The following is a 27,854-nucleotide window of genomic DNA, read 5'->3' on the forward strand; positions in this document are numbered from 1 at the left end:
TTTTTTTTTTTTTTTTTTTTTTTTTTTTAGCAAATGTATTCTTCCTCCATTATTTAAAAAAAGATTGAACAGCCAAAAGTTAAATCTCCCCTTACCACAAAAGTAAAGAGAATCATGCATCCAGGCGATCTGATGGGACTTCTGCACACACACTCGTTTTCTCTCTCCAGGTGCCCTGCAGCCCCAGGACCTTGTCCTCGGCAGGTGAGTTTTGTCCACACCCCCCCCCCCCCGCCCCCCAGCCTTGGGCACCTTCCCCGATCAGGGCATCGTGACCTGCCTCTCAGTCCTCCTAGCCTGAATGCTCCTCCCTCATGGCCTTCACGAGCCAGTCCCGTTCCGTCCCCTGCTCAGAGTCGCTCGTGTCGCTGGCCTCCACGACCAGCAGTTTTGAGTAGTTGATTCTCTGCTCCTGGGGCAGTGTCCGCTGGACGGACAGGAACAGGGCCAGCCAGAGCAACAGGCCCACGCAGCAGGCCTGGTACAGAACGGCCAGGCTGAAGGACATCACCACGAAGCCCCCCGCAAAGCTGCCCAGGCTGGACCCGCCCCCGTAAAAGTGGCCTTGGAACATGGCACTCAGGGGCCTCTCCATTCCGGGAGAGGCCAGGTGCTCGACCGAGGCCTTCACCGCCCACCCCAGAGCCCCGCTGCTGATGGCGCTCAAGGTCTGAGCGGGGAGGACGGACCACCAGTTCCAGAGGAAGGCGTAGTAGAGTAGCTGCCCGGCCAGACAGCCCAGCCCCAGCCCCACGGTGCCCACCCTGGTCAGTTTCCTAAGCAACGTCGCTCTGAACGGATGGACCACAATCTCCCCCAGCCAGCCCAGCGCCACCGAGAAACCCATGACCAGCTCGCTGCTCCCGCGGTCCTTCATGTGCCAGAACAGAAAGTTCTGTACCGTGCTGGTGGCGGCTCCTATCAGGAAGACAGTGAGGGCCAGGAGGGTGAGGCGGGGGTCGCCGGCCACCAGAGACAGCGCCTTGACGGTTTTGGAGCTGGGCTCCCGCCGCCTGCACGTGGGGACGGGAAAGGCGATGCTCACCAGTAAAGCCAGCGTGCTGACCAGTGAGTAGCCGTAGAAGTGCAACACACCCCGGGGGCCATTTGTCACCAGGGAGCATTCCAGCCGTCCCGCCAAGGCTGCGATGCCACAGGCCCCCGTGGACATGCCCAGCAGCCTCCAGATCCACAGGCTTCTGTAGCGGTCCGCCGCGTCCACACAGTCTAGGTACTCATAAAGGCTGTCGTCTGCCACCTGCTCCAGAGGGGCCGTCAGCAGCTCCCAGAACACCATGGACCCCAGGGAGAGGAAGAAGGTCCACCGCAGCCCTTCCGAGGACAGGCCAAGGGCCCGGGCGTGGCCCTCGGCTGCCGACCAGTTGGCTGGGCTTCCCAGCGCTGTACCTCCAGCAAGCAAAGGGAGGGCGGTCCCGCCCACCTTAAAAGCCCCTTGCCGAGAGGGAGCTTTCACCCCCGAAGTGACAGGATGGACAGCTAGGGACGTGGTCCTGGCTCCCTCCACGGAGCCCACGGCGTGGCCAGGAGGATGACCGGACGGCTCGTGGACACTTCCCGCGGGTCCTTTCCCCACGCCAGAGGCCTCCACGGTCCGAGGACTGCTCTTGGATGCGGGGCTGGGCGCCCCCGGCGGCTGGTTCGAGGCGAAGGTCCCGGTCAGCGCGGCCCCCGGTGGCGGCGCGGTGGGGGTGGCGCCGTCGCTGGCGTTACAGGAACCCGACCGCAGATCTTTGTCCAGCGGCGGCACGAGGACCAGCAGCAGGCTGGCCCCCGCCGAGCCGAGCAGCGAGCCCATCAGAAGCACCCTCCTCTTCTGGTAGTTTTTGGCCAGGAAGGCACAGAAGGGACCCCAGAAGGCTGCGATCAGGTGCTTGGTCCCCATCAGGATGCCCACCCAGGGCGCGGCCAGGCCCAGCTGCCTCAGGTAGAGGGTCAGGAACGGAGTCACGCAGGCGTCCCGGACCCCGCACACCAGGTGGAAGAGCCTGGCCACCCCCAGAGCCCGGCTGACGTCCCACTGGGGGTTGGCGCTCATGGCTGCCCGGCTCCGTCAGTCCCGGGCGGGCGGGGGGCGGAGCTGGGCGCGGGGCGGGCGCGGGGTCACGGCCATGGGCCGGGAGGGGGGCGCGGGGCGCGGGGCGCGGGGCGAGCGGGGAGCCCCCTCCGGCCTCGGGCGGCGCCGCGGTCACCGGGTCAACGGCCGCCGCGCCCACCCACCCCCTCCACGTCCGGCCGCCGCCCCGGAAGTAGCCCCGCCCCCTGACGCCGCACCTGGGGGGCGGGGCCGGCGCACCTGCGCGCCGCACCTGCCGGGCCCGCAGCTCCCCCGGCCGTGCGCGCGCGAGCGAGGGTGGCGGCCGGTGGCCGGCCCCGGGTCCCCCGAGAACCTGAGTCAGTTCTCTGAGTCGCTTCAGGCGAGGAAAACTGGGGGCCGGTGGGGGGGGGGGCGGGGAGCGGGGATGCGATTCACGATAGGACCTACCTGTTACCCTCAGGGACCGTCCCTGTCCACCCTCACTGACAAATCCCACCCGCTCCGCAGACTCGCGCTCCCCTCCCCTGCTTTATTTTTCTCCGCCGCACGCATCACCACCCAGCGCACTACCGGTTTCTATTTCGCGTGTTTCTCTCGTTTCTTGTCTGGGTCCATCAGAGGCAGGACTCCAGGAAGGCAGCTATTTTCGTCCCCAGGGCATAGAGCTGTTTCCTTGGATGCCAGCTGCCCCCGGGGGACAGACACTATTGGTGACACGGGTCTCTTCAGTGGGGACAACCCCCAGAGAGCAGGGCTGGGTCTTGGGGTAGCCCCCTGCCCCCCACCCAGGCAGCCGTCCCGGCCCCTGGAACAGTATGTACTCAGTGGTTAGTTTCAGTCCACATCTCAGGGAGCTCAGTTGTCTAATTTGAGGGCACACCTCCCAGAGGCGGTGAGCTAACATTTGGGGCAGCAAATACAAACAGGTCAACAATCTTAGATCAACAGAAGTGTTTTCATTAATTGGCCTGATAGATACTGGCAGCATTTCACTGATGACATTGCTGGTGTCTGAGTCCCATGGACTGGTTACCATTTTGCTGGAGGCCTTTCGTCTCTGGACAAGCATTTATAAGAATCTAGAGAGTCAGGTTGTCCGGCCCTTTGAAATGGTGTTGTGGGCTTTACTCCCAAGTGGTCCGATGTCCACCTACTGATTCGGTGACCCTTTCATGCAAGGTTTGCTCAGAGCACCTAATTTGGCTGGGGTGGGGGTTGAGGGGGGTGGCGATTTGCCCACACAGGTCAGAATGTGTAGGGGACTTTGGTCTATGACTTGCTTTCATTGTGAGCTGGTAGATTCTTGCAGGAAGGGCCCAGAGACCTCACCCAATTCGAACAGCTGGTAAACTCGCAAATGTTTACTTAAAGATCCTAGTAACTGCGAATGCCAGAACTGATACAAATCAGCTGATACAAGTCAGCATCCGTCAGGCCAACAGCAGGACAATAAATGTAGCCACCTCCAGGTAAACCCACTCAAATCCAGTGATATCGGTCATTTCTGGTTTGAAACCCCCTCGGTCTCAGGCTTGCCCCTAATCCCTCTCTCCCCGGGTTCTGCAGGGGGGCAACTACAGTGGAAGATCTCACATCCATCCACTCCTTGGTCTTCATCGATCCAGAGCTGGAAGGCACTCTGCCAAGCTGGTGTCCCTTGGACCCACCTGCCTAGACCCCCAGGCAGCCCCTCTTGCAAGGGGTCTCGCAGACTTGCCCCCCACTGCTGGGGCGATGAGGCCAAAAGGAAAGTGCCTCCCTCTCTACTCTTGGATCCCCTCCTCCCACCATCCCCTGGGGCCCTGCCCAGGCAAGAGAGATGACCTCAAGTCCATGCTTTTATGTTTTCTCTGTTACTTTTCTTCCCACCCTACACCTAGTCCCGAGGGTGAAGAAACTGGTCTGTGTCACCGAACTTCCCTATTTTACATCTGGATACACGTTTTAGAACTCAGGGCGCCTGGGCGGCTCAGTCGGTTAAGCGTCCGACTTCTGCTCAGGTCATGATCTTGTGGTTTGTCAGTTCGAGCCCCACATGGGGCTCTGTGCTGAGCTCAGAGCCCGGAGCCTGCTTGGGATTGTGTGTGTCTCTCTCTCTGCTCCTCCCCCGCTCATGCTCCCTCTCTCTAAAATATAAACAGTGAAAAGATTTTTTTTTGAATCCAGAGGTCGCTAGGTATTAGATAAAAGCAAACGTACTTTAGTGTGTTTATTGGAACTGACGATTTCCTCTCACTCGGGAGAGACACCTGCCTGGGAATGCAGGACGAGGAGGTGGCTGGAAGGAAGAAAAGGAACAGACTCTCGGAAGGGAGAGGCTGCAATTATCTTTGCCTGCTTCCCATCCCCCACTCTCCCCCCCCCCCCCCCCCAGGCCACAGGGCCCTGGCCGACGTAGCATCTCTCACTGGGGGCGGTTTAAGGGCCGAGGGGGGATCTTGAGCCACACAAGTGGGAATTGAAGATCAATGGAGGCGTGGACATTTGTGCACGGAGCGGGTCTTGCTTGCGTGTGTGCAGCTTTGCTGGGACCTTCCTGGGGCCTGTGTGTGGGCCCTGCTCCATCACCTGCCTCGGCCCAGTAAGCGCCTCATGCACCCGTCACTCGCTGGCTCCTACGCACAGCCAGAAGCCACCCAGGGCAGCCAGGCCTCGTCCCGGCGGCCGGTGTGAGTGTTTGGAGGCTGGTGGGGTAGTGTATCCGTACTCTTGGGCCTGGGCTCTCAGACTCGGCGCTTCTGCTGCCCCTGCGGGCTCACTGGACGATGCCGGAGAACGTGTTGATGGGCATTAGAAGGGGCTTGGGCTTGGCGTTGGTCCCTTCCACCTCCTGCCCGTGTGAACCGAGCTGTGACGCCTCGGACTTGTGGGCCCCGGAACATGGCTCTGGGCAGGGAGAGACCTCGAATCTGTGGGCGGAGAGAGGCCAGCTCAGGAGACCCATCTCCGGGGTCGAATCTTCCCCGGGGGGGTTTTGAAGGTAGTCCCTCTATTATAGATTATACAGAGGAGGCCCCACGGAGAGAGGAGGGAGTCAGGACAAGGGAAGAGCATCCTGGGCGGGGTGGGGGTGGGGTGGACACCGAGAGAGGAGGCGTGCCTGCGCAGTCACTCGGTGTATGCCTTCCTTACCCAAATACACCGCCCCAGGGGAAACCTCTAAGCAGCCCCAGGTTAACCTTTACGGGAGGGACTGTGCCGACACAGGGGGTCAGATCTGTGGCCGCGGGGCCGAGTGTATGTAGAGGAATCTCCGGAAACTTAAATAGCAGGGGCTGGCCAGAGTCAGCCATTCATTAGTTCTTCTCCCTGGATTCATAGGAAGTCACAGGGCAGTGGCCTAAGTCCATCCCACCAGGGACACCTGCCCGGCCACAGGGTCTGCCTGCGACAGGTGTCCCGGGCTAGAGGCAGGAGATAGGAGGGGCCGGCTGCCGCTCACGTGTGCCCCGTGGGGCATGCAGGGGTGGCGAGGCCCGGCCTCACCTGACCACGTCCTTGAACGTTCGCCGACCGTCCTTGTCCAGGAGCAGCGTCAGGAGCCTCTGGTCCTGGCTCTGGATCTGGATGTTGGCCGTCCGGAAGGTGTTTGTCACCATCTGCAAACAAAGAGAGCTCGCGTGAGTGTCACCTTCGTGACAGATGGCCTTGCCAACACCTCCTACCCTCTCCGGTGTCTTTGTTCGGTGCACGGGGTCCCCAACTCTCTTCCCGCAAGTGACATGGAGCAGTGACAGTATTCTGCAGAAGCTGTGTCTGGGCTGCCCCGGCCCCCCGGTGTCACGTCATTTCTGCAGTTGTCCTAAATTTCGACAACCTAGATCTTGCCAAGTTATCAAGCTACCTGAGACCTCCATAGAACGGGCGTGTATATTACATGTGCGATTTTGGCGGGTGGGGGTGGGGTGGGGAATATTTCAGGGATTTTAGGAGTCCTGACCGCTGTCCTCAGAGTTGGATTACAGACAAAATGATTTCCCTGGGGCAGAGACAGAGGGTCTAGGAAGCGGCCACCTACCCTCATGACGCAGACCAGCCCTGTATCTGTTTGCACCATGGAACTGTCTAGGGACCAGGCACAGGTGGGAAGGCATCTATTGCCTGCACAGGAAACCTGGGGCAAAGGGCTTCCTGCCTTCTATGCTCCAAAGCCCTGCGTGGCTTCTCTAGAAAGTACCCAGGACCAAAGGAAAGCAGCCAGCAGGCTCTAATCCCCTGACCCGAGGGGCTGCCCAGAGGGAGGGGACCTCTCCGGAGAGGATTGGGAGCGTCTTGCGTTCCAGGTGGGGCCTTCAGAGGGACTTTCCGGGTGGCTGACCCACTCTACATGCAGACAGCAGCTTTGGGGGGCTTGTCCCCCCCTCCAACATTCTGGACCTCTAGAGTTCATCTTGCTCAAGAACTCTCAACCCTGGAAATCACCTTTCCAAAACAAAATTAGAGATTCCTACTGACGTGGTCTGGACTTGAGCCCAGGCACAGGCATCTTTAACAAACTCCCTTTTGCAGGCAGGATGGGGACCACAGAGCTAATCCAGCTTTTCCCTGTGTTAGAGCAGAGGTACAAGCAGCAGCCGAAACTGGGTGGGGGTGGGGGTGGGGGTGGGGAGTCAGGCACGTCTGGGCATTTCGGCCGAACATTCATCGGAGTGGGGGTAGGACACTGACCAGGATGCTAGTTGGACAACCATGAGCATTGGGATGTCATCCGTGGCCTTCCAGAAGTATCTGGAGAGACTGCAGGGAGGCTAAATTCCTGCGTGGGCTGGGGGTGAGGAAAGCCAGATGCATTACGATGGCTTAGGGGACCCCGCTTGAACTGACCCCAGCTGGTGAGGGAGAAGACTGAGGTCTGGAGGGATTGACCGTGACCTTCTGAAGCTTTCACAGTAGTAGGCGTGGGAACCAGCTCCCTGACTCCCGACTCAGTGCTCTTTCTCTGCGTCAGGCTGTTCTAGGTATCTCCCAGCAGGATCTGGGCCTGTCTGACCTTGCCCCCCAGATAGCCAGCGGCGGTCTCCGGGCCTCCTTCCACCTGCCTGCCGTGCACACAGAGGCCTTCATTTCCCCCTTGTGGTCTGCGTGCCTCCCCACACCCGACCCTGCCTGGCTTTGGCCCTGTGACGACCACGAGGGTTTTGGATTTCATTCTATGGATGCGGCCCTGGAGGTCAGTTGAAAGGGCGAGACTCCTATTGCAAAAGGTCTCAGCCTCAGCTCGTTAGGGGCTGAGCAAAATGCTGCTATTCACGTTCACTGTCAGGGGCTTCCTGCCTCCCATGCCCCCAAAGCCCCAATTCTACCATTCCTGCCTTATTTCCCACCGCTTTCCTCTATCAAACTTCCCAGCCAGCCCAATGAGTCTCATTGCTGCCCCTTAAACTCACCAATCCAGCCACAGTGCCCTTGCCCTGCTGTTCTCCAAGCGGAGAACACCCTCACTCCAGCTCACCGCGAAGCTCCCCCACCACGCCGTGTTCGTCTAGCCGTTCGTGCAGAACACCTAACTGACCGGCCTGGGTTCCAAGAGCAAAGCAAAGCACCTGGCGCTTCCTCCAGAAAGTCAGTGCGGGGATAAAAGGAAACACGAAGGGGTGGTAAGTTTAGAGTCTCAAAAAGCCTACAGGCAGGTTGTTTCAAGAGGTCATGAGACATAGGAACTGTTAGGGGTGGCTGGGTGGCTCAGTCGGTTAAGTGTGGGACTTCCGATTTCAGCTCAGGTCATGATGTCACTGTTTGTGAGTCCAAACCCCGAGTGGGGCGCTGCACTGACAGCTCAGAGCCTGCTTGGGATTCTCTCTCTCTGTTCCTCCCTCGCCTGCTCTCTCTTAAAAAAACAAAACAAAACAAACAAACAAAAAAACACTTAGGGAACAGACGTGGGAAGAGGAAATACAGGAGGGTAAACAAGGCCACCTTGCAGCCTACTTGAGGCTTAGGTACAGAGCTGTCCAATAGGAAGGAGGTGTCCCCTCAGCACACGTGACCTCTCAGCCAATCAGAGCTCTCCTACGGTAGACCTGTTGTTGCAGAGAAAATGCGCGCAAGCAACATGAGGTCCTGGAGAGGTGGGGACAGACTAGCGGGTTCAGCAGAGAGCACCTACCGGGGGCCAGACAGCTCGGGCTGAGTGCTGGGGAGGATGGGGAGGACCGGGACCAGGGCACTCACAGGCCATCGCTGTACAGCGATCATGCCCCTTACAGTGTTGCCCATGCCCCCATGGCTGTGACCCCAGGGCCGTGTGGGCGCACAGAGAGGGGCACCTAGCTTACCCAGGAGTGGGGGGGGGGGAGGGGTGAGCGTCAGGGAGGGCCTCCTGGGGGAGAGGACACCTGAGTTTCCTTTTGAAGGAGAAATAGGAGCTATGGAAAGAGGACGGGGAAGAGAAAGGTAGGAACAGGTGTCGGACCAGGCACGGCGCACGAGCAGGACACAGAGGCGTGTCTGCAGGGACACTTTCGCACGTGCTGTGCGGCAGAGGGTCCGCAGACACAGGCCGGAGTTGCTTATGGAGCTAAAGGGAGCCATGCTAGGCAACACTGAAGAACTTTCCTGCCCTTCAGTCATACAGCCTGGGAAATGACAGAGGGGTTTTAAGCATAGGCAGGTCCGAGTTTTATTTTATTGATTTATTTTAAGTTTATTTCTTTATCTTGAGAGAGAGAGAGAGCGAGCATGAGCAGGGGAGGGGCAGAGAGAGAGGGAGAGAGAGCATCCCCAAGCAGGGTCCGTGCTGTCAGCTCAGAGCCCCACTTGGGGCTTGAACTCACAACGGTGAGGCGATGATCGGAGCTAAAATCAAAGAGTTGGTGGCTTAACCAACTGAGCCACCCAGGTGCCCCTGGTTTAGAAATACCGCTCAGGCGGAGATGTGGAGGTGGACTTAAGGAGCATTGCGGTGGCATCAGCTAGGAGGGTACTGTGTTTGTCCCGCAAAAGGGGATGGTGGAGGTCTGGACCGAGGGTGACCAAACCCGTCCTGGTGTGCCCGGGGCTCTCCAGGAGTTAGCACAGAACGCCGTGCACCCCGGGAAGCAGTCCTGAGTCCCGGGCAAATTCGCGTGGTTTGTCAACCTAAGTGGCTCCAAAGGAGGGAGATGAGGAGAAGGAGAAAGTTCGAGAAGTGTTAAGAGAGAAAACCAGCAGGACACGGGAAAGCGAGGGAGACGAGGCATCTGAGGGGACGTCCAGAATCCTGGCAGAGGTGATGGGTTAATGACGGTACCATTAAATGAGAGGCCGGCCATAGCGGGGAGAAATAACATGAAAATCATTCTTAGCACATATACAGCTCTTTCTTGGCCCCACACTCTTCTGAGAGCTTTACATGTGACCATCATTGCTTCCCCACAACAACCGGGTAAGGTCTATTTTATGTTATTATTATATTATCTACTCTTATTATTACCTATCTATTATAGTATCTATAATCTATTATCAATACTATTATTATCGTCCCCATTTACAGATGATGAGATTGAGACATACGCAGCCTGATTAACTTGCCTGAAGTCACGTAGCTGGTAAATGGCAGAACCGAGTTCTGCACCCAAGCAGCCTTGGTCCGACTCTGAAGAGCTCTTAGCCAAAGTCCTGACTTTGTTTTTGTTTTATTTTTTTTAATGTTTATTTATTTTTGACAGAGAGAGAGAGACAGAGCGTGACCGGGGGAGGTCAGAGAGAGAGGGAGACACAGAATCCGAAGCAGGTTCCAGGCTCTGAGCTGTCAGCACAGAGCCCAACACGGGGCTCAAACTCACGGACCGCGAGGTCAAGACCTGATCCAAAGTCGGACGCTCAACCAACTGAGCCACCCAGGTGCCCCCTGGCTTTGGTTTTGAATATCTTGTGTTTGGGGAGTTGTGGGACATCCAGTTCATGCTGAGTTGAGTGTAGGGTCGGACACTCAGGGCGTGACTATCAGAACAGGAGATACAGATTTGGGAGTCCTTAACACATCGGACTCAGACCACACATGTGGGTTAGCTAGTCCAGGGAATGAGAAAAGAAGTGGGCCATGGATGGAAGTTGAGAACAGTAGCTATTTAAGAAACTGGTTTAGGAAAAAGAGCCCAGGGAAAGAGGCCAAAAAGTCACGGTCAGATATGTAGAACTTTGAGAAAGTGGTGTCTCCAAACTCACAGATTTAGGGAATTTAAAGACTCGGAGAACAGGGCATCAGTTCTGGTGGTGGAACTCATTAAAAATTGATCAAAGTGGGGGGCAACTGGGTGGCTCAGTTGGTTGAGCGCCCGACTCGTGGTTTCGGCTCAGGTCGTGATCGCAATTGTTCATGGGTTCCAGCCCCACGTTGAGCTCTGCGCTGATATGTGGAGTCTGCTTAGGATTCTCTCTCTCTCTGCCTCTCCCCTGCTCATGCTCTCTCTTTCTCTTTCTCTCCTCTCCAATAAATAAAGTAATTAATTTAAATAATTGATCAAAGGAATAAAAACCTAGAAAAATTGCCTATGACAGTGTTGGAAGCCAGCTTTATTGGCACATCAACATATAAGTGGGACTTTAAATATATATTTTTTCAATTTAAAGGTAATCATGACAGAAAAAATAGCATATATAGCTTGCAAATTGTCAGAGGGGGAATATAAGCTAACAGAGCTTAAGTCCCTCCCTCCCCCCAAACGGCAAAAGCATTACAAAAATCAGAAAGCACAACATAAGACAGCAGAAAAAGATCAAATAGTGCGTAAAATTAGTGTTGATGGATTAAACTATAAATTGGTAAAAAGCACAGACTTTCCGACTGAGTCAGAACAAAATCCAACTGTATGCTATTTACAAGAGGCATATCTAAAATAAAATAAAAATGTTTTAAAAGTGAAGGATGGGGTGCCTGGATGGCTCAGTCCGTTAAGCATCCAGCTCTAGATTTTGGCTCAGGTCATGATCTCACGCGTGGGTTCGAACCCCACATCAGGCTCTGTGCTGACAGTGTGGAGGTTGCTTGGGATCCTCTCTCTCCTTCTCTCTCTACCCCTCCTCTGCTAACTCTCTTGTGCTCTCAAAGTAAACAAGTAAACTTTAAAATTTTTTTTTAAATAAAGGGATGAGGATTTCTGATTTCAAAATGGCAGAGTGTATATTTTCTTGTTCCTTTCCTCTTATAATTTGCCTCAAAACAAGGAGCTGCAGAATGTCCATCGATGGATGAATGGATAAAGAAGATGTGGTATATACATACAATGGAATATTACTTGGTGATCAAAAAGAATGAAATCTTGCCATTTGCAACTACATGGGTGTAACTAGAGGGTATTATGCTAAGTGAAATCAGTCAGTCAGAGAAAGACAAATATCATAGGACTTCACTCCTATTTTGTGATAAGACACAAAACAGATGAACATAAGGGAAGGGAAGCAAAAATAATATAAAGACAAGGAGGGGGACAAAACATAAGAGACTCTTACATACAGAGAACAAACTGAGGGTTGCTGGCGGAGTTGTGGGTGGGGGGATGGGCTAAATGGGGGAGGAGCATTAGGGAAGACACTTGTTGGGATGAGCACTGAATGTTATACATAGAGGGTAAATCACTGGATTCTACTTCTGAAATCATTATAGCACTACATGCTAACTTGGATGTCAATTAACAAACAAACAAACAAACAAACAGGTGTGTTTTTCATGAAACTAGAAGACACCCAAAGCCCTAAAGCATGACATTTGAGGACAGAGGGAGGAAGGTCCAACACAAGGATCAAAACTCTGGAAAGCTTCTGAACAGGAGGCCGCATATCCCTCAGATAGTGGTGATGAGATAGAGCCTGAATAAAGGGAACGCACTGGAAGTTCTACAAGGAAGGATGCTTAACCGACTGAGCCACCCAGGTGCCCCTAGATGATGTCTTTTAAAGATCCACAATAACGGGGCGCCTGGATGGCTCAGTTGGTTGAGTGTCCGGCTTCAGCTCAGGTCATGATCTCATAGTTTATGAGTTCGAGCCCCGCATCGGGCTCTGTGCTGACAGCTCAGAGCCTGGAACCTGCTTCTGGTTCTGTGTCTCCCTCTCTCTCTGCTCCTCCCCCACTCATGCTCTGTCTCTCTCTTTCAAAAATAAATAAAAACATTAAAAAAAAATTTAAAGATCCACAATAATGAATGAAAACGATCCCACCAAGGCATATGCTTGTGATATTCCAGAACCTTTGATGAAATGAAGCCTCAGAAGCTTCTAGAAAGGGAGAGAAAGGAACAGCACAAGAAGTTATCATATTTTTCAGCAGCAGTGCCAGAAACTAGAACATTCAGGTTTGAACAAACTGAGATCCCATTGACAAAATCAAAGCCATACTGGGAATGTGGACCAACCTTCCCTATTTTGGATAGATGAAGTAGACAAAAAAAAAAATGTTTAATTGCAGATTAGAGTAATATGGTGTGTCTGACCTAATAATTCTATGCCATATTTTGCATTCTGTAGACAAAAAAACACACGTGTCTCTCTTCAGTTATCACAGGATATTTAAAAATTGATCATAGACCGGGCAGTGAGGCTAATGCCATAAATTCTAAAGTTGAAGTTGTGTGGGTCAGGTGCTTTGGTTGTCTCGGGGGAATTTAGTAATCTCAGGAATCAAGGGGCTTGGGTGTCAATAGCCATGGGCGTGGGGGACAACCATGGGCTCATATGAGGCAGGGATTGGGAACTAAGATCCGCCCCCCCCCTCCCGCCCAAGGACTCTTGAACACTATGCTCTCAGCAAAACACTCTATTAGAAAAAAAAAAATTTGCAGCCTGTGCTATGAATGAGGAGGACAAATATTCCCTGGGAATTCTTAGCTACAAGTCTGTCCTTAGGTGGATCTGGGGTCTGGGAATTTCTGAGCCAAGAAATTAACTCAAAATATGGGCTTGGGCTGATAATATCCCGGGGGCCCGTGGCTAAGGCAAATACAGAATTTCTCTAGAAGGTCGCGTTTTCCACCCAGATTTCCCACAGACAAAGCCCCAACAGGTAGGAAACACACCTGGAAAACATACCTCCAGTTGAGGAAACATACAAAGAATTAAGCTGCCACGGGGTTCAGTGGACCCAGTAAACGCAGGGATTAAACTCCCGATAAGTACAGATAAGGTAATTATATACATCAGACTATAAAGTGAAAATCTTTAAAATGAGCAAAGAAAAAAATAAAATGAGCAAAGAAACATAAGAAGGAAAAAAACTGTATTATTAAAGGAATAAGCGTGTCATTTTGATTCTTATTTTTTTAATGTTTATTTATTTATTTTGAAAAAGAGGGTGGGAAAGGGTAAGGGCAGAGAGAGAGAGAGAGGGAGAGAGAGAGGATCTGTGCTAACAGCAGAGAGCCTGATGTGGGGCTTGACCCCACGAACTGTAAGATCATGACCTGAGCTGAAGTCAGACACTTAACTGACTGAGCTACCCAGACGCCCCTCATTTTCATTGATTCTCTCCCCACCCGCATGTTTTAACATCTCTGAAATTAGGAACTATTTTGCAACCCAGGTGATAAGAAAGCATTGCTTGTCCTTCAGGAAGCATTGTCTCCTTCTGAGCGGTGTGTACAATTATGGTCTCTCTTTAACTTGATGAAACATGATGTTTGAAAAAGTATCAGGTGCCTTTAATGTGTGATCATAGCAGGGGCGGAAATCATCAAAGGAAAGTAACTGGTAGCTTTTGCTTCATCAAAATATAAATCTATTTTAGGTAAAAAACAAAGAAACAAACCCATAACACCAAAAGACAAACTTGAGAAAAAAATATTTCTTAAAACACGTGACAAGGGCGTTTGGTGGCTCGGTCAGTTAAGCACCCGACTCCTGTCCGCTCAGGTCATGACCTCATGGTTTGTGAGATCGACCCCTGCATCAGGCTCCGCACTGTCAGCTTGGGATTCTCTCTCTCCTTCTCTCTGCCCCTCCCTTGCTCGCTCTCTCTCTCTCTCTCTCTCTCAAAATAAATAAACATTTACAAAAATATGACATAAGGGGTTAATATTCTCATATCATAAAATAGAGACCACAATAGTAACATCACATGAGAACATAAACAGAAAATACACAAATGAAGAAATAGAAATTATCACTGTGTAGAAGAAACTCTTCAACTTAATTGGTAATCAAAGACACACAAATGGAAATAATGAAAATCCTGACAAATTTACGAGGAAAAAATTAGTCCACGTGTTAATTGTGCAACAAAATTGACCCTCTCAAACATCATGGAGGGCAATACATCAAAATATATCAAAAGTCCTAACATATGGATGCCATTTGACTGAGTGAGCTCACTTTTACACATTTTTTAAAAAGGTTTAACTGTGATTTTTAGTACCTATTTATCCCTATGCATGTTCCTTGTGGTATTGCTTACAATTATTATAATTATATAATAACTAATAATTATTGTTTATAATATGGAAACATGAGAACTCACCTAAATGTATTATAAGCAATCAGTTAAATAACCACACGGACCTATATAGCCATCATAGGAGAAATATCGACCGTAACATATTTAGTGACATGAACAAGATCTCGCCCAGGCAGACTCACAAAGCCTTAGTATATTTTGGAATAGAAACGTCAAGTTTTTACTCCGTACTTTGATAGTATGTAGCGATCAATTAACTTAAAGACATACAGAAAACCGGCTGGGTGCTTGCACCTCGAAATAGTAACAGCCATTCCTTTCTAGAAAATGGGACTAGAAGTAGATTTGCTTCTTTGTGGGGTGTTTTGTTTTTTGTTTGCTTGTTTGTTTTTTGCATTTCCCCCAAATCACTGAACTTTTCTTTACAGGTTAAAACATTACTTTTTTTTTTTTTTAAAGTTTATTGATTTATTTTGAGAGAGAGAGAGAGAGAGAGAGAGAGAGCAAGCAGGGGAGAGGGTAGAGAGAGGGAGACAGAGAATCCCAAGCAGGCTCCCCACTGTCAGCACAGAGCCCGACGCGGGATCTCAAACCCTGAGATCAGGACCTGAGCCGAAGTCTGACGCTTCACGGACTGAGCCCCTCAGGCGCCCCTAAAACGTTATGTTTAAAGGGGAAGATAAACATTGAGGGCCAGAAAGACAGCTTTGGTCTCAGCGACCACGGAGGCGACTTTGCCACAGTGGGGAGGGTGTTACCCAGATGATAGCGGGGAGGAGAGTTTTTGGCGGGAGACTGAAAACTAGGATGGAAAAGACCAGAGCACGTCTCCAGGCCACGAGGGAGGAGCGGGAGAGAAGGTCCACGCTGGAGAAAAGGAACTAGCATAGATGAATAGCGAATAAAAGCCCAGAAGACAGGCAAGAGAAGGGCGTTGGGCTACGAGGGCAGGGGTCTGCTCCCACGGACGCAGGATTTATTCCAGAAGCACTCAGCCACTGAGCATACGGACTGAGTAGCGACTTGATGCCTGGGAGCGGAGCGGGGCTGAGAACAGGGTTCAGGTGTAATCCTGGGATCCACAGCCCAGCTGAGTGGGGAAGTGAAGTCCAGAGAGGCCACGGGACGGGGGAGAGTGGGTGGGTGCTGGGTCTCTATCAATAAGGGAGTCCAAATCAATAAGTATCAATCAGGGCAAAGGGCAGCGGTCGGGGCGATGAGGTTAAGGAGCCGGCTCGATGTGGTTCAAGGTTGGGCTGTTGCCGCTTAGGAGTCTGGCTGCTGGGGAGCGCTCGGGAGGCCAGACCTGGGCCCGTCCTCGGTCCTTCAAGGGCCAGCGGAGGGGGGGCCTTGACTCTCCCCGGGCCTCAGTTATACCAGCCGGTGCTCCCCGGTACTCCACACACCAGGGGAGAGCAAATTCTCTCCAAGGGGAAGACCCAGTCCGACAGCAAAGGTTCAGAAGCCATCTCCCCTTCTCTGAACACCCCGGCCCGGGCCACCTACCTCGTTCGAGTATCCCGTGCTGCCCAGTACTTACAGAGAAGGACCTTCCCGCCAAGTTGGAGGACTTGATGACCTCTGTCACGCTGACGTTCAGGCACGTGTGGTCTGTCACGGGAACAGCAGGTGGCGGGGCGGGGGCGGGCCCAGAAACTGGGGGGAACAAGATGGGAAGCAGGTGGCTGTAACGGGCCCCCCAACTTCCTGACTATGCCTTGGTCCCAACCGCGTTTCAGTTCCTTCCTGAACATCCACTGCCTTTCCCTGGGGGACCCACAGGGTATCCTCTGTCACGGCAGCCACCTCCCCATGCCTTTCTGCACCCCCTCCCGCACCCCTTTTCCATGGAAGAAGGTGCGGTGGACCCTTCTTGAAGCCCCCCGGCACGCGATCAATGGGAGGAGCGCAAGTTAGCGTGGGGTTGGGCGGGTGGGGGGATGCTGGTGAAGGAAATGAGGGAAATACAACTTAACAATTAGAGCGAACACGATAGTTTTCTAGACGCACATGAATGAGGACTTCATCTTCACTTGAGAAATGAAAGAACCGGTAGAGAGGTCACGAGGAACTCGCCCAAGGTCACACAGATGGTAAATGGCAAAGCCGGACCTTGAGGCCAGCCCCCATCCTGACCCAGAATCTGTGCTCTTGACCCACCATGACCACCTCTCAGCTAAGAGCTATCCCCAGGGTCACATGTCTCCCTTGCGGTGTTAAGGGTGCACGAGTGGGGGGCGCCTGGGGGGCTCTGTCGGTTGGGCGTCCGACTTCGGCTCAGGTCATGATCTCACAGTTCGTGAGTTGGAGCCCGGCATCGGGCTCTGTGCTGACGGCTCGGAGCCTGGAGCCTGCTTCGGATTCTGTGTCTCCCTCTCTCTCTGCCCCTCCCCTGCTCACACTCTGTCTCTGTCTCTTTCTCAAAAATAAACTAAACATTAAAGAGAAAAAAGATGCACAAATACAGGCGGTCTTGCTGGGTCCCCTGCTTCCTTTGCCTGGAAGCCAGCACCCGGACGGCCTGGGTGTGAATCCGGGCTCTGACCGGACGTGACCTGGCCTCCAGCATTTCTCTGCCTTCAGTTACGTCTCCGGTAAAAAGCGGCTGGTATTAGTAATGCCGATCTCACAGGATTCGGAGAGTCGATGTGTTTGACACAGAACATTGCCCGGCCTCTGATCAGTGGGTTCCGTGACGTCCTCACTCACGTCACCGAACTTTTCCTTCTTCCAGAAGACCAGGGGGCTAACGGAACAGCTCACGATTATCCTTCACTATCGGCATTTACATTGGTATCTTTTTAACATCTCTATTTTAGATTTGGAGCGTTAAACTATCTTATTATCTATTAGATACATAGCTATTATTAGGTAATTAGCTAGAATTAGAGAGTTTGGGCCCGGTGGTGCCTTTGGTGAACTGGGGATTACCTGCCCCCGGTGGAGTGACATTCAGAAGAAAACATCTCCAGACGCAACAGAGGCAGGAGGGCGGCAGTGCCCCCTCCGTGTGGCCCCTCTGCCTTCCAGCTGCAGGGCAGGACCGAGGCCAATGCTGTCGCACGTCCCCCCGATGGTGAGGGCAGATACCATGCCGCACCCGGGCACCCGGTGCTCAGCCCTGCACGACCTCAGGATTGGGTGGGAGGCCCGATTCCTCTGGGTCACCTCATCTGCCGTCACTCACCCCTTTTTCCTTCTCCCCCCGCCCATCCCCTTCTCGTGCCTTCTCTCTCCAGCTCCTTACCTTCAGTGTCACTGGCTGCAAAGGTCTTCAGGACCAGCCCAGTGGCCCGCAGGGAAACGGCGACCTCTTGGGCCCGGTGGCTGAGCAGGGCCTGGAGAGGGGATGCAGGCACCAAGGGGGTCCTCAGAACATCCTTGTCCCCCCGGGCACCCTCGTGTCAACAGTCCTGCTTCCCACCCCTGCCCTGACTGAGATTCTTGTCCGTGTCACCAATGTCCAAGGCGGGGCTGGCGGGGAGAGGCTGAGAGCACTCTTGGCCCCAGGGAGCACGGTCAGCCTCCCAGGCCCGAAGGGACACGTCTCCCATGCCATCAGTTCAAGCATCTGGTCAGCTAGGGAGGAAGGCATCCTCGAGCAACAGGACAGGCCCCTTGTCCCTTAAATCACGTGGCCTCCTCGGCTGCGTGCCAGGCCGGTGGTAATCCGCTCATCCCTGCAAAACTCTCCAAAGGCTGGGGAAACTCGGGCAGGAGGTTCTGGCTCTGTCTGCTCCCGCCAGCCTGTCCCTGATGCCTGCTTCCAACCCTGTGCCTCCCACCTCCTCCTGAGCAGCCCCCCGCCCCCCACGAACCACTCACCTTCTGGTAGCAAATGTTGAGCTCAGCCCCTGGGCCCTCGGCTGCGCCCCTCCTCCTGGGTGAAAAGCCATCTGAGGGAGGAGGAGGGAAGAGGCTGAATCGCGTAGGAGGCTCCTGCCCCTCCCGCCTCACCCAGGCCGAGCAGAGCTGCTGAATTGTGACAGCATCTCTCCTTGGATGGAAAGGAAGCATCTCGAGGGTTCCAGTCCGGGCAAGCTTGGAGGAGCCAAGGGCACCCCGGTATTTGGTGGAGTTGGGGGGGGGGCATTAGGTGAGAGGCGGGAAAACGTTCCAGAAACAGGGCTTGGCCGGAGATGCATCAGTGAGCTCTGGGAAGGGAGGATGCTCACCTTTGGGGGGCTTGGTGTCTTGAATCTTCACCTTGAGCTCAGTGAGAAAAATGTCCTCTGCAGGGTGTTGGCTCAGGTCCCTGAAGATCTGGAGGGAGGGAGGAGGTGTGGACGGTTGGAGAGCTTCTGGAAGGAAGCAGGGCCGGGGCCCCCACCGTCCAGGCGGTGACTTCCCGGACCTGCCTGTCCACAGGTGTCCAGTGATGTAATATATTTACAAATAGGGGAGGCCGCTGGTATCGGAACCCGAGCCGTCCTCGACGGTCTGCAACCACGACGGTCTAACGCGGAAGGAACGGGGCACACAATTCACACAGGGGCGGGGCCGTGTGAGAAAATCTCTTGTGGACGCCAGAAGGGCCAGAGAGGGGGACCCCATTCCTGACTTGCAAGGCGAGACCAGCCAGGACGGAAGGGCTCGAGGGAGCTGAGCCATTCTGGGTTGGGGCTGGAAATCTGGGGCTGGAGGGGGGTCCCTGGGACCCTGGTGGGTCAAGACAGGAAGCAGACCCTGCCACCGTCACAAACACAGGAAAAAACAGGACCGTGTGCGGGCCCCATCCCGACATTTTTCCAATCAAAGGATTACTCAGAACTAAGAACGATCCAGATGCCCAACCACAGAACCACTCCCGGCCTCCTGACAGCTTCTGAGCCAGGGCACAGTCCTGCTTTGGGGGCTTCTCCCCCAAATCACCTGACTTGAGCCCAAAGCCACGTTATAAGTGCCTTCTAACAGCCTCTGCCCACGGTTGTCCATGCTGTGCACTGCTCCACGCTGCCGGCCTGGCCAGAACCAGCAAACCCAGGTCTGCTCCAGGGGCCTCTCTGGCCAAAGGGCAGCGACGGGATGCCTAACCTTTCAATTCATTTGCGCGGCTGAGATGTTTACTCCCTTTACCAGCCTGAGAGGTTTACTCCCATCTGTTTGTTTGACTTGGGTTGTTTCGATTTGCCTTTTGGAAACCAGCGACAGGAGCTAATTGCCTCATTTAGGTCAAAAAGGGGGAAGGTCGTGAAGAAAATTTCCACCACGGGATGCAGAGTGAGGGACAAGAATCCGGAAGGAGAGAGGAAGCAGCAGAGGCTGCCTCCCGAAATCTCAGGTTGAGGGGGATGGTCCCGGAGAAGCCGGGAACAGACTGGGAGGGCATGCATCATGGGGTTTTGCCTGAACTGGTGGTGGGGGGGGGGCTTCATGTCTGCTGGGGAGGTGTGCATGCATGTGTAGGCATGGACAGAAGCTTTGGGGACACCTAATGGTCTCCACTTTCCCCCCAGCGGAGTGGGTGGCCAAGCCACTTGCTGAGAGTGAGGACTCAAGGAAAGCAGGGAAGGCGGGAACAGCCACTGCGGCAGGGAAAGGAGCAGGCTGGACACCGTGGGTGTGTCTGTGTCCGTGTCCGGCCAGAGGGCTTCGGCTTATTTTTTAGCAGGTGCTCAGGGGCCCCGAGCTTCGCAAGAGCTGAGGCGCACTTCAGAGCTGCCCTGGGCTCGGGTTTTGCTGGGAGGGGAGACAGAGGGGAATAGAGGACGCAGGGGCGGAGGGGTGGGGGGGAGAAGGGGAGGGGCCTTGCAGGGGCGGCAGTGTGTGATCAGAGACTGGACAGTGAGCCTTGGGGATTTCTGAGATGAAGCGATTGCTGGTGAGAACTTTCGCAGCAGCCCTATCGCCAGCCCTCCGCGGGGTCAAGGCCTAAAGCATCTTTCCACGCGAAGATGTACTTCTGCTCAGGCCGGATGCCTGTGAAGTTAATGATCATCCGATTCGTCCAAAGATTGGAAAGACACGGTTAGCAACCAGGAGCGTCTGGGTGGGTCTGTGACATGTGCCCTGCTAACCCGTGTCTCCCCAGAGCCGGAGTGTTTTGGCGGTGGGGTCCCGGGGGGCAGGGGGAGGGCCACACTTACCTTGACTGTGTAGATCTGGAAGTAGATGGGTTGGGTGCCCATGCGAAGGTAGTAGGTGATGACATCCAGGATGAAGGGGTCCACGGTCCGGGATGTGTCCAGGGAGGGAGGCTGTGAGGGGGGCAGGGAAGGCCTTCAGCCGCCACCCTCCGGGCTATGGTGGGAGGTGCTGTTTTCGGAACGGAGAAAACAGGCAGACCTCCGTCTAGGTCCCTCAACGCAGTCCAGGCCCTGCTGACCGCCTGATGTCTACTCCTCAGGCAAATACGCCTGTCCAGGGTCCCGGCCCCCCAGGGCCTCCGATGCATTCCACTTTGCACAAAGACACAGGGGGCGCCTCTAGCTGGAAGGGAAGGAGCTGGACGCTTGGGGTAAGGACCAGATGCTTGAGAACATAGCCAATGATCACAGGGGCTGAACTGAGTTCCAGGTTTGGATTAGGCGTTCACTGGCCAGGTGACCTTGGGCCCGAGAGGCGAGGTGATTTGCTGTCTCCTTTACCTCTTGTCGTATTCAAGTATTATATCATTATCTATCTATCGATCGATCGATCTGTCTATCGATCTATCTCTCACACTGTTTCCAGTCTCTTCATGTGGAAACTGCGTTTGGACTAAGTGTGGGGGCCATACAAACTGCTAATTATTAGGGCAAAGCAAGCAGGGGGAACCCTGATTTCTACATGTGTCCTGACATGGGGGCGGGGGAAAAGGTACCAACCAAAGAGCAGAAGTGAAACTCGCATCAGATGTTCCTCCCCTAATAGCCTCCAAGTCTTATTTATTTATTAAAAAAATGTTTTAATGTTTATTTATTTCTGAGAGAGAGAGAGAGAGGGAGAGACAAAGCATAAGCAGGGGAGGGGAAGAGAGAGAGGGAGACGCAGAATCTGAAGCAGGCTCCAGGCTCCGAGCTGTCAGCACAGAGCCCGACGCGGGGCTCGAACTCACAAGCCGTGAGATCATGACCTGAGCTGAAGTTGGACGCTCAACCGACTGAGTCACCCAGGTGCCCCAAGTGTTTTTATTTTGGGGGAGATAGAATGAGCAGGGGCGGAGAGAAAGTGTGAGGGAGAGAGAGAGAGAGAGAGAGAGAGAGAGAGAATCCCAAGCAGGCTCTGCACTGTAAGCACAGAGCCCGATGCGGGGCTCGAACCCACAAACCATGAGATCATGACCTGAGCCAAAATCAAGAGTTAGATGCTCAACCGACTGAGCCACCCAGGCGCCCCTGATAGCCTCCAAGTTTTGAGGAAAAGGTATTTCAATACTCGGCTAACCAGTCTTCTGTGTATGCACAAAGACACTTTTCGGGTCAGCAATAATTCAGGAAACAGGCCCCCCCCTACATTTTTATTAGAAGGTATAAGAAAGAACCCCAAACAATCAGGCAATAAAATGACACAAAGATCTCAGTGAAGTGTCAACTTAGAATATAAGGTACTTAGGAGTATTTGGGGGGCTCAGTCAGTTAAGTGTCAAACTTCAGCTCAGGTCATGCTCTCGCAGTTCGTGGGTTCGAGCCCTGCATCGGGCTCTGTGCTGACGGCTCAGAGCCTGGAGCCTGCTTCGGATTCTGTGTCTCCCTCTCTCTCTGACCCTCCCCCGTTCATGCTCTGTCTCTCTCTGTCTCACAAATAAATAAAAACGTTAAACAAAATTAAAAAAAAAAACTTGACAAAATTCTAATATTTATCTGGAAACAGATATAGTCTGAAACATTTTCCGGAAGAAGAGTAATGAAGTCGGTTTATCCTGCCTATTAAAATATGAAAGTACCAATGTGTCCGGAAATGAATGGATCAACAAGAAAGAATACAAATTTAGTAAACGAGAAAAGTGGCATTTCAGACTGATGGGGCAAGATGGCTTGTGCTATAAATAGCTTTAGGACACCTGGCTACACATTTGGAAAAAAGAAATTCGCATGCTTCACACAAAGCACTGAAAACAGTCGCAGGCACGTTAATTTAAATGTGAAAACCGAGGCATTAAAAGATTTACAGTAAATTATCAGGGAATATTTATCTACTCTTGGATGTAATTTAATCAGCAGAGGAGAACCTTCAAAGCAGGACTCCAAAGGCAGGTCTCTCAAAGGATAAAAGTTCTGAGTGTGACATAAAAATATTAAACTTCTGGGGGCGTCCGGGGGGCTCAGTCGGTGGAGCACCCGCCTCCTGGTTTCGGCTCAGGTCATATCTCACGGTTTGTGAGTTCGAGCCCCGCGTCGGGCTCTGTGCTGACAGCTCGGAGCCTGGAGCCTGCTTCGCACTCTGTCTCGCTCTCTCTCTGCCCCTCTCCTGCTCATGCTCTCTCTGTCTCTCAGAAATAAATAAACATTAAAAAAATTAATCAAGAAAAAAAAAGAAAAAATATATCAAACTTCTGTAAGTCAGAAAACACTGCTGATGAAATTCACAGGCAAATAACAGAGTGGAAAAAAACGTCGGCAACACCAGACGGCTAAAAGGTTAAGATTCTCTTAGTAGTAGGGGCACCTGCCTGGCTCACTCAGTGCGTAGAGCCAGCGACCCTTAATCTCAGGGTTGTGAGTTCGAGCCCCACGTTGGGGGGTGGGGTGGAGTTTACTTGAAAAAAAAAAAAAAAAAGAGATTCTCTTAATATATGAAGATCTTTTCAAGTCACTGGAAGATGAACTCACGAGCCGTCTACCTGGAATCAAGCTGTCCGGTTCCGGGTGGGAGTCCACCTCTTCTCTTCTTACTTTGGACAAGTTCCCTAATCTCGTGCCTCAGTAGTTTGGTCTGTAAAGTGGGCAGATGGCTACACTCGCACCTGCCGACAAGAGTGCCTACTTGGTAGGGCCGTGGAGTGCGAGTGCCCTTGAACAGCGCCTGGCACCTGTAAGTGCTCAGGAAACACGGGCTATTACACTCATGGAGAGGCCGTCCCAGGAAGCACTGTGGCCTACACGCTAAGGAAAGGATGTTTTGCTCGATGGTCTGCCCGGTGTTCCACCCAAAGCAGGTGCCTGGGGGAATTTCGACCACCAGCTTCCATGTTTCCTTCTGGCCTCATCCCACCCCGGGGCGGGGGGGGGCGCCCTGGGGTTGACCCTTGAGGTCAAGGGTCAAGGGTAACATCTGAAATGCCCCCCCTCCCGCCCTCGCTGCCCCCTTACCATCTCTGCCAGCTTGTGGATGGCCGGGCACAGTGTGTTCACGGTGCTCTCATACCACGGGTCTGCGCGGCCCAGGAATGTGGCCAGCTCTCTGAGCTCCGAATGTCTGCATGATGCCTGTTTCTGGGGACAAGGGGACGGGGCAGACCCATCAGGCCGGGTCTCTGGCCAGAGGGTCCCCTCCGCAAACTGGCCTCGGGATTACGGTCCGATCACTGAACCTCTTGGGGCCTCGGTTTCTCTGCCATGTGAAGCCTATTGGGTCTTATACGTCAGATGAAGCTGGTAAACCCTTAACTGAGGACCGCTTGCTGGGGACATTGAACGATGATCTTCAGCCTTGGAAGCAGAGAGACAAATACTGCTTGGAATTGAATGCTCCCCAATAAGCAAGCAGAGCGGGGCAATCGAATAATCGAAAAGCCGCCAAGGCGAGTCTGGCCCCCAATAGATCAAAGGGCTCCCGCTGCCCGAAACTTCTTTTCATGGGATCCCAGGAAGCATGCTGTGCGTGCGTGTGAGCCCCTGTTTGAGGAGAGGCTTGCAATAAATTCCACCAGGAAAGCAAAACAAAACTCAGCACTGGGCAGGCTGCCCCCCCCCCCCCCCCCCCAGGGGACACTGAGCCTCCGGGGCCTGCATCTGTGGCTTCCGGGACACAGACCCACAAGGGCTCCCCCAGCTCCGCATCCTAAGGAAGGGTGATCCTAGTCCCTGGGGCCAGGGATGGGGCTAAAGCGTGCCCCCTGCCCAGCCCCTGAGGCAGGGGACGCCCCTCCCACGTCCTCCCCGACGTGCCTCCCCCCTCCCCTGCCCAGCCACCTCGGGTGCCAGCACGGGGATGTAGTACAGCTGTAGACTGAGCCTGGGGGTGAGGCAGCACTTCTGGGTCTCTCGTTTCCTAGCAAAGAGGGCGGAACACAGGGGTCAGGGCAGGGGTTTGCGCTTCCAACGGTTCCACATCCTGGTTCTGCTCTGTATTCTCTCTTGCCTGTGAGCGACCTACTCAATCTCTCGGCACCCGTTTTCTCATCTGCAGAATGGGCGCAGTGTGGTGACGAGGACTGCTGGGCTCGCCAGGACGTAAAGCGCCGAGCTGGTGAGCGCAGTGCCCCCTGGCGGCGACGGCGGCGAGCTGGGTCTGACGCAGCCCCGCCCCCCTGCCCCGCCCCGCCCCCCTCCGGGCCCTACCTGAGGCAGTGGTAGGCCTGGGCCAGGCGCCCCAGCATCCTGTCGTCCCCCAGCACCAGCACCCTGGCCGTGTGAAGCCGCGACACACCAGGCAGTAGCTCCCCGTCCCCACTGGGCCTGCCCGTCCGGCGGTGTAGACCCGGGGGCCCGTCCCAGCACGCGGGCATCAAGACGTCCGGGAGCCGCACCCGCTTCTTGACGCCGCCTTTGCGCTGCAGCCTGGCGCGCTCCATCTCGGGGCTGCCGGGTAGGGGCAGCTCGTCAGCCCCCGGAGGAAGGTCCCGCTCGATGCCGCTGTCGGTGGACAGCATGGACACCCGGGCCAGCTCCCGGTCCGGCCAGAGGCCCTGCAGGTCCAAGGCCTCCAAGTCGGCGCTGAGGCACAGCTGGGATCGCGGGCGCAGGAAGAGCACCAGTTCCTTCCCTGGGATGCGGGGAGCGGGGAGCAGAGGTCAGAGGAGGCTGGCAGGGCCTCACCCCTGCAAGGCCTGGGCTCCCGTGTTTCTCAAACACCGTTCAGCTGGACAGAAGCCCCATAAGATGCCCCGCGAAGGAACAAAGGTCCTGCGGTGAACAGAGATGGCGAAGCCCGCATATTCCTGACACCTCGTGTTGAGTACATGTACTCAAGGCTCTGAGAAGTCCTGCAGTAGTCAGCTACACTCGGTACCTTCCCCTTCGCTGACCCTGGAGCCCTCTTTATTAGCTTCCTCCTATCCTCTTACTGTCTGTGGCTTCCCCTGGGACACAGAGAGCAGACCCTGCCTACTCCAGGAAAGACTTCTAGGCTTTTCTTTCTTTCTTCCCTTCTTTCTTTTGAGAAATGTTTTTTTTATTTTTATTATTTTTTTAAATGTTTATTTATTTTTGACAGAGAGAGAGAGACAGAGCATGAGCAGGGGAGGGGAAGAGAGAGAGGGAGACACAGAATCTGAGGCAGGCTCCAGGCTCTGAGCCGTCAGCACAGAGCCCCACGCGGGGCTCGAACTCACAAACGGTGAGATCATGATCTGAGCTGCAGTCTGATGCTTAACCGCTGAGCCACCCAGATACCCCTAGGCTTTTCTAATCTACTTTCATTTTATTACCCATGAGGAAACTGAGGCCCAGAGAGAACACAGAGTCAGTCTAGGATGACCCAGCCCATGCAAGGGGGGACTTGGGCCTAGTTCACCAGCCAGCACTTCCCCCCACCCCCCACCCCCACCTCTCTTGAGAAGAGCCAGGGACAGTGTGAGGGGAAGGCCAGTGTGGACAGAAGTGTGAGGCAAGCAGACCTCTCTTGGAGGTCCTCTCTTGGAAGGTCCTCTCTGGAAAGACCCCTCCAGCTCCTGGAACTGTAACTTTTGTGTGACTGCCTCCTTCTTGGGGACATTCATTGTCTGTCGGCATCAGCTTGGGCATGTGGCACTTTCTAGGTGAGGCCAGTGGCTAAGGCACCGAGCTCTTCTGGCATAGAGAAAATGCGTTCCTCCAGACGTGCAGAACAGCTCAGGGAGCAAGGCGCACACACGTGAACACACACACACACAGATGTGCACACACACGCAAGGACATAAATAGATACACGTGATACACGCAGTCACGCAGACACAGACCTATAGGCCCATGAAAGCACAGTTGCACGCACACAAACACAGACACGCGAATGCACACACACACAGTGAGAAACACACACACACACACACACACACACACACACACACACTCATTTCCCTTCAGCTCTGCACGGAGGAGGTGTGAGGCACTTACAGAGCTGTTCTTCATCCGTCCACAGGTGGAAGGTGATGTGGGGGCTGGGCAGAGGGATGTTTGGCTGCGGGGACTGCAGGGGGTCACCTGAAAGAAGGGGGGGGCGGGCTGTGGGATTCTCCTCTGCCCTCCCCTGCGGCTCCTGGAGGGCCCCGGGGGGGGCGTGCAGAGACCCTCTCTCCCCCATATGGTCTGGTCCAGGCTTCCTCTCTGCCTGCTTAGCCCGGGACCGTCCAAGTTCCCCGGGCGGCCCTCGGTCCCCAGGCCCCCCAGGAGCCGCGCAGGCCCGCCCGCCTCAGCCACGCGCGGCAGGTGCAGCGCTGCTCTCCGGCGCCCCCCTGCGGGCCCTCGCCGGGCCTCGCCGCCCCCGCCCGCTTACCGCCGCAGCGCCCCCTGGCGGCCGCCGCCGGCCCCAGCAGCGAGCAGTAAATCTCCTCCAGCCTCTCCAGGTGTCCCTCCCGGCTCGGGCTGGGCTCGCTGGCCATCTGCTCCACGGCTGCCACCACGGCGTGGAAATAGCGCTCCAGGGCCTGGCGAGGGCTGGCCTGTCGGGGAGGGGCGCCAGAGCCTGGGTCCCGGCCCAGCCCCCCCCCCTCCTCCCCCCTCCCCCCCGGGCTCCGGGGTTGCCCGATGCTGCCCACACCTGAGCGTCCTCTCTGTCCCCCACACGGGGCTGCCCCGCAACGGCGGGACCCCAGAGGGGCAGGGAGGGCCGCCCTTGGGTCAGTGTTCTGCCCCCGCCTGGATGTAAACTCCAGGAAGGCAGTCTGTTTACAGCGGCATCCGCAGCGCCTAGAACACGCCCTGGCACATGGTGGGTGCTCCCTAAATAGTTGCTGTATGATTATTTTCTCGCCCTTGTTCTTTCAATCAGCTCACTTTGGTTCCCAGCTATTTCAGAAGGACAATTTATGTTGGTAATCTATATAAAAAGGCTAGAGTCACACGTCCCACTTAGAAAAATAACCAAGAGGAATATAATCATCACAAACCACTATTTTTAAATGCCAGCCTGCCAAGGCTTTATGGCTTGAAGCTTGCCTTCTCTTTTTAAAAAGAGAAGTTAGGGGTGCCCGGGGGGGGCTCAGTCGGTTTAAGCCTCCAACTTCAGCTCAGGTCATGATCTCGCAGCTTGTGGGTTCGAGCCCCGCGTCGGGCTCTGTGCTGACAGCTCAGAGCCTGGACCCTGCTTCCAATTCTGTGTCTCCCTCTCTTTCTGCCCCTCCCCTGCTCACACTCTGTCTCTCTCTCCCTCTCGAAA

General features: G+C 54.5%; 2 protein-coding genes across 3 annotated transcripts in view; both read right to left on the reverse strand.

The window, feature by feature from the left end:
- Nucleotides 1-230: 230 nt before the first annotated feature.
- On the reverse strand, nt 231-2,142 carry MFSD6L (major facilitator superfamily domain containing 6 like). Its single transcript, XM_042915419.1, has one exon. The coding sequence runs from the start codon at nt 2,054-2,056 to the stop codon at nt 293-295; it is 1,764 nt and encodes a 587-aa protein (XP_042771353.1). The 5' UTR covers nt 2,057-2,142; the 3' UTR covers nt 231-292.
- Nucleotides 2,143-4,230: 2,088 nt separating this feature from the next.
- Nucleotides 4,231-27,854, reverse strand: part of PIK3R6 (phosphoinositide-3-kinase regulatory subunit 6) — a 57,606-nt gene continuing 33,982 nt past the window's right edge. For both annotated transcript variants that reach the window (XM_042916149.1, XM_042916148.1), the window contains 12 exons: nt 26,973-27,138; nt 26,594-26,680; nt 24,842-25,265; nt 24,473-24,551; nt 23,651-23,773; nt 20,507-20,617; nt 18,596-18,683; nt 18,246-18,316; nt 17,668-17,758; nt 15,961-16,076; nt 5,543-5,655; nt 4,231-4,965 (listed from right to left, as the gene is read on the reverse strand). In XM_042916149.1, the coding sequence (XP_042772083.1) occupies nt 4,812-4,965; nt 5,543-5,655; nt 15,961-16,076; nt 17,668-17,758; nt 18,246-18,316; nt 18,596-18,683; nt 20,507-20,617; nt 23,651-23,773; nt 24,473-24,551; nt 24,842-25,265; nt 26,594-26,680; nt 26,973-27,138 (1,623 nt within the window). In that variant the 3' untranslated portion in view covers nt 4,231-4,811. The remainder of the gene's footprint in view (nt 4,966-5,542; nt 5,656-15,960; nt 16,077-17,667; nt 17,759-18,245; nt 18,317-18,595; nt 18,684-20,506; nt 20,618-23,650; nt 23,774-24,472; nt 24,552-24,841; nt 25,266-26,593; nt 26,681-26,972; nt 27,139-27,854) is intronic.

The sequence above is a fragment of the Panthera leo genome, chromosome E1, assembly GCF_018350215.1.
Source record: "Panthera leo isolate Ple1 chromosome E1, P.leo_Ple1_pat1.1, whole genome shotgun sequence".
In the NCBI taxonomy this organism is placed as follows: domain Eukaryota; kingdom Metazoa; phylum Chordata; class Mammalia; order Carnivora; family Felidae; genus Panthera; species Panthera leo.